At 43.0% G+C, this 14,359-nt stretch overlaps 2 protein-coding genes across 3 annotated transcripts in view; one reads left to right on the top strand and one right to left on the bottom strand.

The window, feature by feature from the left end:
• AOAH (acyloxyacyl hydrolase) overlaps positions 1 to 11,412 on the top strand; it is an 85,647-nt gene extending 74,235 nt beyond the window's left edge. Inside the window, exons 21-22 of the mRNA XM_076330866.1 lie at positions 2,736 to 2,812; positions 8,932 to 11,412. Coding sequence (XP_076186981.1) covers positions 2,736 to 2,812; positions 8,932 to 9,060 — 206 coding nt within the window. The 3' untranslated portion in view covers positions 9,061 to 11,412. The remainder of the gene's footprint in view (positions 1 to 2,735; positions 2,813 to 8,931) is intronic.
• Positions 10,759 to 14,359, bottom strand: part of ANLN (anillin, actin binding protein) — a 27,416-nt gene continuing 23,815 nt past the window's right edge. For both annotated transcript variants that reach the window (XM_076330863.1, XM_076330865.1), the window contains one exon: positions 10,759 to 14,269. In XM_076330863.1, coding sequence (XP_076186978.1) covers positions 14,146 to 14,269 — 124 coding nt within the window. In that variant the 3' untranslated portion in view covers positions 10,759 to 14,145. The remainder of the gene's footprint in view (positions 14,270 to 14,359) is intronic.

The raw sequence follows: 14,359 nt of genomic DNA, 5'->3' as shown, positions 1-14,359 counted from the left end.
AATCAGCATGGGGTTAGGAATTGAGGTGGGCAACATATTCAAGTAGTTAGATAGTGATGGGAAAGTAGGAAACCAGCTTTTACCCTGTAGCCAGCCTGAACCTCCCATGTTTCAACTTACGCCCGTTGTCTCTCCCCCTCCCATTGTGCACTGCTGTGAAGAGACTGGCCCCATCCTCATCACCTCCCCGTAGGCTCTCCCATCCCCGTCCCTCAGCCTCCATTCACGGGGCAGGAGCTCCAGCCCTGGCCAGCTGGGGGCCCTCCCCGATAGTGTGAATTTTTATGTTCCAAAAATAGTATATCATAATTGGAAAAAAACCCTGATCTGCATTTCCTTGTTTTTATATCCACATAGAGAGGTAGTTCCATGTTGGTCCTTCTTGAAAAATTTTGCCTGGGGACTGTATTTTAAATCCCAGCATGCAGACAGCCAAAACCGGAGCCATGAAGGGATAGAAGCACCCTGGCACTACTTCAAAGTGTATATCTCTAACACCTCTCTCCATCAGTGCCTGGCTGTCCTTGGAAGCACGAAGCTGCCGAGGCACCTAAGATTATTGCAAAAATCTCATTTGCAGCCAAATCCTATCAAAATTCACAAACTTATTTTATCCTACATGACCCAATTCAGGAAGCTGGTTCTGGGTCTCATGCAGACCATACGGAGGAGGAGGTAAAGAAGGGAGGATGGGAGAGGGAATCCTTCTGTCCAAAACTTTATCTCAGAGGGGTGGGCTCCACTGTCAAGTTCGATATTGTAGCACAGAGTTTCAGGATGTCCAAGTCTCTTTGTGCTTTTGCCTCAGCTACTTAATATTTAACAAGTCATTAGGATTTGGAACAAACTACCTGCTGGGTAGGCAAATTACTTTAATAAGTTAAATTACTAACTTTAGGTAATTTATTTGCTTTCATGAAAAGAAACATCTTAATATAATTTGCTGTTCTTGATTACATCGCGTTAAATAAATGAGGAAAACAAAATCACACATGCACATACAAACATCAGCTCTGAAAGACACTTTGCAAAGTTTCCTGTAGCCCTGGAGCCAACAATTCGAGCTTCCCGTCAGGAAAGCTGTCAGGTCGTGAGTGTGCTGAAAAGCCAGCTAAGGCTGCTGACCTACTTTTCTGGTCTTTTTCTGAAGCAAGCGCATATCCCCCCCTAAACTCTCTAGACATCAAATATTTAGCAGTGGTTGCACACTGTGATGAGTACATTGATTTCAGGCTGGCCTGGGCATATATATACCTAGCAGCTCCCAGCCTTCTTGGAGTAAAATTTGAGTATACTAGCATTTATTCTAGGTTTAGATGGGCATTCAAGCTCAGATGTTGCCTTTGGCTGAAGAACTTAGTGGTTTCTTTAAGAAGCGGTGCAACGCGTAGAGGGATAGGGGTTGCTTGTTTTGGCTTTTTCTTGGTGCGGATGGGAGCAAGCTCTAGTCCGGTCTAGCCAAGGCAATAGGCACTTTTAAGACAAACTCTGGACATAGTTAGTGGGTATTTGTTCAACTGCTCTAGGATTTTTGGAGGTCAAGTATAATGGTCTAAATTCACCTACCTTGATATAAACCTTACTTATCTTACTTACTCCTCTATTTCTGGCACTAGAACAGTAGTCCCTCTACAAAGTAAAATGCAATACACAGCCTCGTACTCAATGTATAACATCATATGTAAGGGATTAGGCAAGCTCACTCTGTGCGTCTGTATGTGCGCTCCATGGTGCAATCTAAGGTGAATATGTGTTGTGCCCCACATATTGCAAATTTGAAACAAAGCTCCAAGCCCTGTGTCTTGAAAACAGGTTACTTTGGGTGACTAAAGCATCTCAAGTAGGTTGCTATAGTCAAAGCAGGAATATCGCCCTTCTGTGAATTCAAAGTTAGTATGGGGACCCAGACATCACTTTTGACATGGTAGCCAGGGTCCAACAAACAGTGGTGAGTCTATGTCAAAACTGTGGTGCTTGAATGGAGAACATTTTCCTCCTGACAGGACGCCTGCATAATGCTATTAAGAATTCTTAATCTGCCATTATAAAAGAAATTATTGAATTTACAGTCTGTTAATGCCATATCCACTAGTCCTATGTTTGATCAATCCACAGCCCTTTTGAAGAGAGAAAGCTTTTTACTTCTCTAATGGCTCTGGGGCTTACAGCACAGCATCATTTGCATTGAATGTCATGCTTATGTAATTCAAAAGGTTATTTTGTTGGAGTTGAAAAAGACCGCTCAGAAGAGAAGTAACTGAAAATGACAGTCTATTCCTGCAGACATCAGCTCATGCGAATATTGTGTTACCATATTTCTCTAAAAAGCACCGTTTTCTCTCTTTTATTTTTTTGCACTGCTGAAGATGCAACTAAAAAGGAAAATGCAAAAGTATTAAATCAGTATTAAATAATTTACAGCCTTACTTGCTACAGCATCCATCTTAGTTGGGAGAGAAAGTGAATTGTTTTACGATCATTTATGTTCAAAGCGCTTCCTTGCATAAATATCGCAGAGAAAAAAATTTAACAATAAAGGCTTAAATACTGCCCCAAGGAGAGATGGTTGTACACAATATTGGCTCTGACAACTTTATATGAATTATCATAATCTTCATGCAGAGCCGTCGTGTGCTTAAAAATACCGGCAGCGCTTTGAGGAAGAGGAGGGCACATCTCCGGGCGGGCTCCTACGTGCTCACCAGTGATAACCCCTCTGCTTACGTTGTTCACAGCGGCTGAGGAGTGGCACAAGATGGGAGGCGAGCCCTGGCAGCTGATCGAACCAGTCGATGGCTTCCACCCCAGCCAGGTAAAAACCCGGCCCCGGGAGACGGGCAGGAGCAGGCAGGATGCCAGCGCCCGCCGCCGCCTGAGGCACCCAGTCGGACCACTGTGGGGGGGTTGGGGGGTTTCTCTTTTAAAAGAGATGATAGGTTTAGCCCCAGAGCAGATGTCCCTGTTTCAGCCGCCTGCACTCTGCTGTAACTCCTGCAAGGTCTTCTGTTGCTTTCTTTTACTCATTGACCAGTACCCTGGCCAAACAGGGCTTAAACCACAAAAGCAGACCCTTGCTGCGTAGGCTAGCTACCTGCCTGCTCAGACACGCACGGGAGTTTTGCAGGATCAGGGCAGTGGTGCAGCACTGGGAAAACCCAAGAGGCCCCCTCCAGCCCAGCCCAGCCCCTGCCCCTGCCCCGCAGCCTCAACCTCTGAGGCCAGGGGTACTCAGAGGAACAAAGCTTTCTTTTCAAAGCTATACATTTAAATTGCTTTATGCTCTGTGGCTACATATTACGAAGTCTTCTGCCACTTGCTTGGCCTCCAAGGACAGGTGACGTCCAAGGGGAAGGTTTACAGTCAGAAATAAATGAAAGGGAAGGAGAAGGAGCTGCTCCGCTCTAAGTCCTAGGTTGGGTTTGCTAACCAAGTGCAAGGTTGCCCGGTTCCCACTGCATTCGCTTTTAAAGTACTTTTTTGTGACTCTCTAAAAGGCTTGAAGAGACCATGTTCTGCAGTGAGCTACAAACAAAGCCAATTGCTTTTCTATACACTAGCTTCAGATTTCAAACACATATACAAAGCAAAGCAGCAGCCAGTCTTCCCCATACCGCCCTGAGAAAAACTGCGAGCTGAAATCCCGTGTGCAGCCTGTAGCAGCAATGGCTCACACTGGCAGGCATAGCCCAGCCGGGGCTCTCCTCCACACCACACCACACCACGGTCAGCCCCAGCCGCTAAGGCAACATGGGGCAGTGGGCAGGTCCTGAAAACAAAGACCACTCCTGTTTCCCGTGCTTTTCAATCTTGACTTTTTGGAGCAAGAATTAGGCTGGGCTAATGTGCTCTCCAAGCTGCCAGCTCCATTCCCAACATCCCTGCCCTGCCCAGGGGCACAGGTCTGGGCGGCGGCTGGGAGGAAGGAGGAGTGACGTTCCTCGGTGATGTTTTCACGGTGCATGATACTAGCTCTGTGCCATGGTGAGAGCAGTTTGGAGAAAGCTGTTTTCTAGGGCACCGCTGCCTTCCTCTGCGGTCCCGGCTGCACACTCTCTTCCACCCCGGCACGACCAAGCCATGCAAGAGAACCCCGCCGCGCCGCCCAGCCACCAGCAGTGCTGCTTGGCAGCTCCCCCTGCTCAAAAGCACAGGGTGAATTTATGGACTGGTTTTATGATGTGAGCTAACACCCTGCATATATTCACTCCCACACCCCCATCACCAAATAACCTGATGCAATGCTGTCTTGCATGCTGGGAAAGAGCAGTCCATGGAGAAGCACTTCAACGGGCGTGTGTTGCAAGCACTGATGGATTCCAACATTTCGGTGGCTTTCCCGTTGACTGCTGTCAGTTCAGCCAGGGGAGACCTGCAGGGGGAAGTCCAAAGGCAAAATACATGCTTTAGTTGCTATCTTTTACACCCGTGCTGGTCAACTGGGGCAATACGGTGGCTTGCTTAGCCTTGTCAAGTCAAAAGAGCCTCCTGTTCGAAGAGGCTTCATAGCAGAAATTCCTGCCTGGCTACCAAACAGTACCAGGAGGTAGCTGCATGAAAGTATGAGCTCACAGCCTGGAGACGTGGAGAAAGTGTGTCTGGATTTTTTGCTGCAGGCCTTTTGCAAGGAAGCAATTAGAGAAAACTTGGCAAATGAAATGAGAGTGAAAACAGTGATGAAATGAACCCCATTCCCAACCCTGCCATCTGGGGAAACTGTGCAATACGAAGAGTCTGGAGTGAAGAAGAAAAGATCTTTGCGTTATTTTTATGTCTTACCCTGAGGCTGGCTTGAGGCTTCTTATAACCCCCAGCAACAGGCCACCGAGGAAGCCAAGCTCGCCGTATCACAGCTTTTCATCCAGGCTCTTGCCCACATCCCATATCTCACCAGCAGCTGGAAGATAGCACAGAGTTGAAGGGATCAAGTATTTATCTTAAAGGGATCCTGCCTGAGCCAAAATAAAGTTACAAAAGGGCATTGAAGGGCAACTGCAAACCTCCACGCAGCCCCCAGGGTGCCAAGCTGCAGGATCCAGCCAAGCGCTGCCATATTATCACTCCCTCTGGACCTGGCATCCTGCAGTGGTTATGATCTCCCCCTCCTGCTGTTAGGATGACGTTAATGCTTTTATAGGTACATTTTCCCTTACAGTCAAGGTGCCAGCTGTAGATATGCCTCACTTCAAGTGAGTTATTGCCCTTTTAGGATTTATTAATTAGCCTTATCCAAACATCCACCGCTTTAAACCCATTTTTCTTTTCCTGGTACTATACAGAAGTCTGTTATCAACATAACACTGTTTGGACTGAGACGTAGCACTCTGCTCCAAAAGAGTGGCTCTCTTAATAAAAAGAAGGGGAAGTGTGAGCAGAGAGTGGTATTTAAGAGGACGCTTGAGAGAGATGATAAACAATTCACTCCCTCCTCATACCAGTTTTATTTAAAGTTTTACTTTATACTGGAATGAATGCCTCTGGCCAGGTATATGGCTTTCATACCATATAGAGCTGCCTAGCGGGAGAGGATTGATGCCGTGCAGCTTATCAAGTGAATGGGGGCTGTTACTTCAATCTCTGCAGCTATTTCCCATGCCTCACATACAGCTTGACTAATAAACACGATGGATAGGACCTAGCCTGGGCATTTCTACTGAATTTTCTCTCTGAAGATCTCAAAGCGCTCGACAAATATTCACAAATTTTTTAATGGAGCAGCACTCCAAGGAAAGCATAAGCATTTTACCTCTTGCCTTCAGATGCAGAGAAACTTTGGAGTTTGGGATACAAGCACCGCAGTGCCGCTCTCTGCCAAGGGTGAGCTGGAAGGGTACCACCATCCCTAATTGTTATGATACAGCAGTGGGCAGGTTAAGCCGTTGTCTGATGTCAGCCCCTGGATTTCACTTGCGTTTATCTGCTGTCTCTTTAATTAAAAAAAAATCTGCTGATATAAACACGGCAGAAGCAGGTGTCAGCATGTATATCCAACAGTCCAGCGGTCCCACCACGCAGGAGGGATGTGGCAGGGAATTGAGCCTCCCTAACTGAGAGTTGCGTACTTATCATTGCAAAGAGAAGGAAAAGAAAATAAGAAAAAAAGGCAACACTCCCTTTGTCCCATTAGAGCTATTCTGTTTTTTCATGCATTGGAAAAAGGCTAGGTTAGGACACTCAGGCAGGAAAAACTAGCCCCATAGTCCCCACTCCAGGCAGTATTTTGTATTTGATAACCCTTCAAAGAAGGGATAAACACCAAGTGCTCATTTGTTTAGCCAGGCCCAGAACTACATTCCCTTACCACAAATTTCTTGGGGAGGAAGGGGTTTTTCTGCATGTTTACCTGTTGCAAAACAGAAGGCTGCAAACAAGACACTCATTCTTGGCATAACTGCATTCCTCTTAAGTTTCAAAGCTAAAATTGGGCCCCATGAGGTTTTTTTCCAAAACACCCAGCTCAGGCCGCAGGTGGAGGAAATTCACACCATTTACTTTTGACACCTAAAACCAAAATGCATCACTCGATCCTCCTAAGTTCCCTCTAGAGCTGTCTCTGAGACTCCTTTCCCCAAAGTCCAGCTCGGTTGTCCTTGGCAGAGCTCTGACTTTCTCTTCCCATTGACTATAGTGGAAGCCCAAGGACTTTTTTTCAGCATCTCTCCCTTATTACAAAATCTCACTGCAAACCGTTCTGAGTGCCAGATGGCTTCAAGGACGTTACTTCTCTCTAGAACAGCTGATTTCTTTGTTTGGATGACAGGGCCATGCATTTCAACAGGATCCTGCATAAACGGCTTCGTTTCTTGCTTTTGTGGAGTTACCAGGGAGAACGCGAAAGCCCTGAACATCACAAACTGGAACCTGAGACGCTTGGAAGATTCTTAATGATTATGTACAGGCAGGAAAGCACAGCTTGAGCGTGATTAGCTTCTCCCTTTTCTCTTTCCTTAAGACATAGCAAAGCACATTCCAGCCAGAAAAAAAGAGAAAAAGCTGAAGTGACACATATCAGATTAGTTGGGTATTTACACTTTGCTGAGAGGCATGCCTATCGCCAGTTTGCTGCAGAAGGAGGAAACAGATAGCCAGAAGCTGCTGAAAAAACACAGCTGCCTCCCAGTTGTGGTCACTCAGGGCTCTATGAGGAACTGATAATATTTCCTTTAAAAAATTGCTTAGAGGTTGTCGTCCTCACAAAAAAGTAATTGCAAAAAGCATAGGAATTGTAGCAGGTCTCAAAGCTTTGGAATTTAGAAAAGACCTACAAGAAAAGTGATTTCTAGAATCATGAACTCTCTCTGTGCCACACTACTCATCCAGAGTAAATTACCAAAATCATCAGGACCACACAAAATGATGTCTGAGCAGGACCTGCATAATTTAGGGCAGTCTAAGCACATATGCCTTAAATAGCAGTCAACAATAGACTGAACACTGTAGAGCATACCTCTGTGATACTTCTGCAGAGGGTGCACCATGCAAAGATAGTACGTTTTTTTAAACAAACCAACCAACCAACCAACCCTGCCAAAAAAACATATGGAAGGCTTAGAGACTTGTGAAGGAGGTTTGCGGACTGCCATGCCAGAGTGGACTGCTCTGACAGAGACAGGTCTCAGCCCTCTGGCAGCCATAGGGTATCCCAGAATAACCATGTTTAGTCACGTTAGAAATTTTGACCAGGAGAAAACACCCTATTGCACAATCTCCCCATCCCTCTCCCCTGCCCCAATTCCTCCATCAGCTTAATGAGACCTTGAGTGACTAGAGTCTAAGAGCTTCCACCCCACAAAAGTGTCTCTTTGTACATTAGCTCTGAATAAAAGAAAGTTGTTGTCTCCCAGCCCATGATTACATCTTCTTTCAAAAAGCACAGGATGTAAAAAGAAGTGCATAAAAATTCTCCAAAGGCTCCAATCTGTTCCCAAACTCTGAAACATCAGTATTGAAATAGTTTGATTTCATAAACCCATCTTGGTCCTTAATAAAAAGGCTTTGTTAGCCCTATTTAAGCCTCAAAGTTATAATCCATGTCAGAGTGAATTTTAGGATTGAAAGTGAAGTTACCATATAAGCAGAATATAATTGTGGGTCAGAAATTAAAACAAAAATGCATTAGCAGGGTGTGAAAACTTGGTTAAAGGGGAATCGGGCTATTCTCCCTTCCCTTTTCTCCTACCTCTGCTGTTTTTCAGCCTGGCAGATAGATACAATTTCTCTTCAGTGCATAACTTCTAGGGCAAAAACTCTATGAAAGCTAGAGTGGTTCTGATAGCAAGGAGAAAAGCTATTTTACCACTTCTGCAGGTCTCATGGAAAAAAGCTCTGAAGACAACCAGCAGCAGGCGTGAACTTAGAGCATCAGAGCTGGGTAGTTTTGAACCTAGATATAACTGGGCCTCTTTTTCCTCAACACCCGTGGTTTCCTTATAGGATAAGGAAATAATATAAGATATATATATAATATATATATATATAATATATAAGAAAATATATTTATTAGAAGAATCAGAGGCATTTAGGAGCATGAACTCCTTTTGACTTGCAAGAGTTTTATACATTATATCCAAGCAGTGCTTTTGAAATACTTTCAAAATGTTTTGGGGGGTGGGGGTGGAAATCTGTCTCTAGGGCTTTTGAATAGAAGTTTATGGACCAGCCATCACAGGCATCAGGAAGTGGTTGGAGACTATCATTAGACCGAATGACTGGTCAGGGAGATACAGATACATAGTCCTCACCTTATTTTTACTATTCGGAAGGATTTTTCCTCATTCAAGCGGCTGGAATGGGGTACTTTCTTTGGTTAGAGGTTACGGTCCATCACGTGGCTGTGCAGGGGAGTCATCTTTACGGTGGGGTCTCCTCAGTGCTGGTATGAAACAGCTACATTATAGAGGCACAAGAAATTGATAGTATTTGTGCTGTTCGCAGATTGCTGCAGCCCTTGGAACAAGCATTACCTGGCAGAAGGCACTACATGAATGGCCTCAAGTGCTTGGAAAGGAGAATCCGTTCAACGACCAGATTGAAGCTATATTCAAAGATCAAGGCGGACACTGACTTCCAAACTGCCGGAGCCCTGACGTGGTTTACAGTGATGCTTCCCAGTGCATTCCACGAAACAAGATGGTTAAAGACACACACACAAAAAGGGGGAGGGCAAGTTATCAGAGCCAGGAGCAGTGGACATAACGTAACAGCATTCTTTTCAGTCTTGTATCTCACCTGCACAAGTAGGCTATGCTTTTTCTGTGGGGCTACAAAAATTAAAATCAAAGGATGCCTGCCAGCTAGACCATTTATTGTACTGGTTTGCAAATCCATACAATTTTTTCCATATATAGCAAACTCCTAGCCCCACCTCATTTTTTTTCCCCCTGCAGAACATTATTTCTGGGCTTTCCATTTGTACTGTTTCAACAGTTAACCTGGTCCCAAAAGGGGGAGGGGGAAGAAGCCCCAGACTTGTTATGTCGCTATAAATTGTGTGTATGTAATTGCCCTGACTGTCAATACATTATTTAGCTGCTCTTTGCTTATTAAAATGTGCCAGGAATAACAAGGCGCTAGAATTTGATTTGCCTGGCAGGCTGACTGCGCACAGGTTCTCTTCCCCCCCGTTAACAAGGTGGTAACTTGACAACCCTTCATGTATTGAAAACAAGTTGCTTTTTCAAGCTTTAATACATCTGTGCTCTTTTGCTTCCTAACGAACACAATATAACCAGTCCTGTACCTTTTACAGGCGTGACCCAGGGAATCACTGAAGATACTGGGCAGCCCTTACCTGCTCTATTTCATACGCAGAATTGAAGGTTGAGAATTAATAGTAGTTTTTTCATCAGCTTATCCAATGCTTTTTGCAAAATAAACAAACAAATACACATATATAAAAAATTAGGGACAGCTCTACCCTACTTGCAGCCTGGCTGGTGATGAAGGGATCAGACAGCAAAAATGTCACTAATGATACATGGAAAAAAAAAAAGTTATCTGGTAAATAGAAATAAATAAACAAATAAATAAATAAATATTATCTGGTAAATAGAAAGTGTTAACATGGCATGACTAAAACCCATCCAAATTAGCCAAAGCTCAGGTAGGCTTGCTCTGCTCTCCGTTCTGAACGTGTGCCATGCGTAAGGCTGCGTCACCCATGAGCCAGCTCTTAGGCTGCGGCCCAAACTGAAGGAGATGGCCTGGCCTTGTACGGGCCTTAGCACACTGGCCATGGCTGTAGGAGGTGCATCAGCTCAGCATTTTGAACAGGCAGAGGTTGACTTGCTGATGCTATCACAGTTGAAGCACGTATTTATTGCTATCCTAGATCCTCTTCCTTTTTTTTTTTTTTTAAAGTACAGTCAATGCCACGTCTTTTATTAGGATAGAAATTCCTTTGGGACAACTGCTAACATTTAAGGAAATATTCAAGTCACCTACTTTAGGAAGCCAAAAGGGAATACATTCCTTAATTGAATGATACTTACTAATAAGGCCCCAATTCATTCAAGGCATTTAGATGTTACCAAAATATCCAGTCTCCCAAGAAACAGTTTCAACTCCACAGAGGCATGGCTGAGGAAGGGTATTTAGCATTAGAAGGAAAAGGAAGTCTACCCGCTTCCTGTACAAATTCTCTCCACCAAACAGCACAACATTCGATGCACACCGGCCAGCTAGAACACCTTCTAAAGTGTTTTTTATTACCTGTTCAGGTTTCTTATCTTTCATTAAAAACAACACAAGGACAGAAACAAGTGCATCCATGTGGTTTTATTATAGACCAAGTACAGCACAGACAATAATTATAGAATATCAAATAATTTCCTCTACACCAAAATACAGAAATGTAGCAATTAGAAGGGGGAAGGGAACAGTATGTGTTTAGAAGCCAAATTTTCAGGCAATCTCATTGCAAATTATTGTATTTCATTTGAGGTTGGGATTTAGTAACACCAATTAGGAGTTTTACAAGCTAGTAAAACCGAGATTTCCTCAGCTAAAATAAGCTTCATTGCCCAGAGCAAAGCATTTTCCATTTATAGACTTTCTTATTAGTGAACATCTTGAATTTCTGAACAATGGGAAAAAAGCTCTCTCATAAAATTAGAGCAGCATCTTCTCAATCAAAGACGACCCGAAACCCCCATAGTCGAATCCCAAAGCAAAGCTCTGGGATTTGCCCAGTCTCATTGCGCCGTGCTCGACAGGGGGTCTCTGCGGGACTTCGTGAACTGGGCTTGCCACTGGCTGAAGGAGCACCAACCAAGCTATGTCCGCGGGCCTCGGAGGCGAGCTCTGCAGTTCAGGATTAGAAGTAGGCTGTGTGCAGAAACTTGTTTTGTAACAAATGCAGTAACTATTTGCAAATAAAGATGAATTTTGGGCCTATTAAGCCGTCAGCTTTTACAACCGCTACGTCCCTCCATTATTTCAAAGAATGCAAAAACCAGCTGAAGATCTGCACCCCCAGCCATCAATCACTTACCAGTGCCATTCTAAAAATAAGTGTCCTATATTTAGACAAATGCTTCTGAAAAAGCTTACTTATTCTAAAGCAGTAATGGAATATGAATCCTAGTCTATTCCATTAGTTTAACTGTCTGCTGGTGCTTAGATTGGTTGACGGTGACAAATGCATGGGGAAGAGAGAAATAAACAGGAAAAAAAAGTTTCTCTTGGAAAGCTAAGCATTCAAACTTTATAGCAGTACAGATTTCTAGAAGGAATGGTCTGTCAAGGTCTTTTTTGGGGGAGGGTTTGAGCGTACGAGCACAGGGGGGGATTATGTCACTGGCTAGTTCCAACGCACTGCAAAGGGGAAGGTTTTTTTTTTTTAATGTTATTCTGTTCATAAACTGTTTTTACAAAATTTAAAGCTTGTTTGAAATCAGACAGCAGAAATTATTTTTGAGGTATAGAACAAATAGCTTCAGGTAGCTATAGATGAATTCAGTCTGGCCTCTTCCAAAAGGATCTGCTACAAACATGAAAAAATATGTTTGCCAACATTTTCAAAAACTTTTCCACAGCTCACCCTTAAAAGAGCAGGGGAACGCGGGAGGGGAGGAGGTACACAGCAGTGCAAGTCAGTCAAGCTGTAAATGCAGGCTTGCTGCTAAGCTAGCGTCACGCGCTTCTGCTGGCTGCAGTACTGCATGTCATCGCCACTGACAGCTTGTGCCTACAACTCACCATCCAGGTCAGCCTTTCTAACTTACATCACCAGTTACACTTTATACCTTTCCTTGATGAGGGTCATTTTTCATCTCAGGCAATGAATAAACACAGGTCAGTTTCTACAATGGACAATAGCCCAATTAGCCTAAATAAAAATAGGTCATTCCCTTAAATATATCCAGTTCCATTCTTAACACCTTTCTATGGACTCGTTTAATAATTTTATATTTAATGATTTTTATTAACATCCACTTGGAAGTTTAAGTGGACAGCCTACCATGGATCCACAGATGAAATTTGCTCTTCCACTGTCCACGTTGTATTGCTAGTCTGCTGCTGTGTCTCTATCACAAGAGGAAAGAACCACCTCTCCTCTCCATACTTGATGAACTGCTCGTCTCTAGCAGCCTCTACGTTCATATATGTTCCAACCAGTGCATGGTAACTGCCCACAGACAATCAGGCCTCCCACTACAAAATTTGGTGCCAGCTACCCCTGAGGCATCACATTATCTTCTCAAATCAAGCGGTATTTTAGGATACACATACCAAATAGAATCCTTTCTTAAACATTGTGTGGAGTCCAGCTTTTCTTCTTCAGCCTACAAACTATTATCTCAAGTGCATAGGTGACATTATGAAAAAAGCATAAAGTGTTTTACTCTTTATTTTAAATGAATAAAATAAATCTCAATACATAGTCTGGAAATATTTAAAAACATCAGAAAAAGAAAACTAGATTTGAAAGCAGAAGTACAAAAGTGGCAGGATGAAAACAGTATGAGCTAACAGAATTTAGTGTTTCAAGTGTGAATATACAACAGCAATAGCAATTTTAAGTATTCCACTATTGCATTCACAATAGTGAAGTAATGAGATAGTATTTCACTAAGCCCAGTGAAAAGCTGTGAAAATCACAAGTTTTAACTGAACAGTTTTGCCATTTTAATGATGGGTCTGAAGTAATGTTTTTATCTGCATTTATGGACATGTCTATGAGGGGGAGGAAGACCCATACTTTCGGCCAGCGGAGGATTAGTTGGTACATAGCAGCTTTGTAGTCTTATATATTAAAAAAAACAAACCAAAACCAAAAAGCACTTTTACAACCTATTCCTGGTTCTCAAACGGAGGAGAATTCTAGCTTGTACAAACCATGAGTCCCAGGAAATACTGACGTATACAATCCTAAAACTAATTTTTTTCTGATTTTTTTTAATATAGCAGTCCTAACAAAAATACTCAAGACCTTTCATTTCTATCAAAGTGCAATACACTGCATACATAATTCCATACCTGTAAGCCATATAGGATACATGGCATGCACTTATCCATACCAGTTTGTACGAGAAATTGCAAGAGAAGTATGCATATATTGTGCATGTCTTTTGTTCTGACCACAAGGAGACTGTGCAAGCAAGAAATACCTATATTGCATGTTGTAGGATAAAATTTACTAGTAACTTCTATGCCTGATCATTACAAAAAAACCCCGCGACAAACCCTCCAATATTAAATCTTGTGCTTCAGCGCCATCCTTGTTAGAGAACTCCAAGCTATTGTTTCTTTCAGGGAGCTGAGTTATCTAGTAAGCTTGTTTTGTCACTAGCTTGCCGCCCCTTCCTGCCCTGAAGTGTGATTTCCTGTAATAATTTAGTTCTTTAAAGAAGAGAATGTACTTAGCTAAAAAAGGACTTCCAAAAAAGGAGTTACATAAATATTTAGCACATTTAGAAATAGCTAATTGCTTCCTACCATACTCAAAAGCTAGGAAGCAAAAGAGTTTTAAAATTCTTAAAGTGAAATAAAAATACTGCATAACATAGTCCTGTATAATGTTACACACTCTCTCAAATTTAAAGCATAAGTGACCCAGAGGACTTCCCACATTCTCTTTTTTTTTTTTTGTGTGTAGTTCATGTGGGTTTTTGTATAGGTATTTTCTTCATATTTCCCTTCCAGAGTTTAAAGCTTTCCAATAGGCTTGTAGCAGGCATCAGGCTGCCACATGCGAAGGTCAACAAGGACTTGGTTGAGCTTTTGCATCCAAAGGTTACGCTCCTCTTTAGTATCGGCAGACAGCCAGTTCCTAAAAGGCAAAGAACCCAATGGATTAAATACGTCTTTTTCCGCCTCTACTTAGTTATTCTGAAAAATGTCAAGCTGATCATCCATGGAA

This window comes from Aptenodytes patagonicus, chromosome 2 (genome assembly GCF_965638725.1).
Source record: "Aptenodytes patagonicus chromosome 2, bAptPat1.pri.cur, whole genome shotgun sequence".
Lineage (NCBI taxonomy): Eukaryota > Metazoa > Chordata > Aves > Sphenisciformes > Spheniscidae > Aptenodytes > Aptenodytes patagonicus.
Note: the sequence above shows the minus strand (reverse complement) of the source record. Positions and strands in the feature narration are given on the sequence as shown.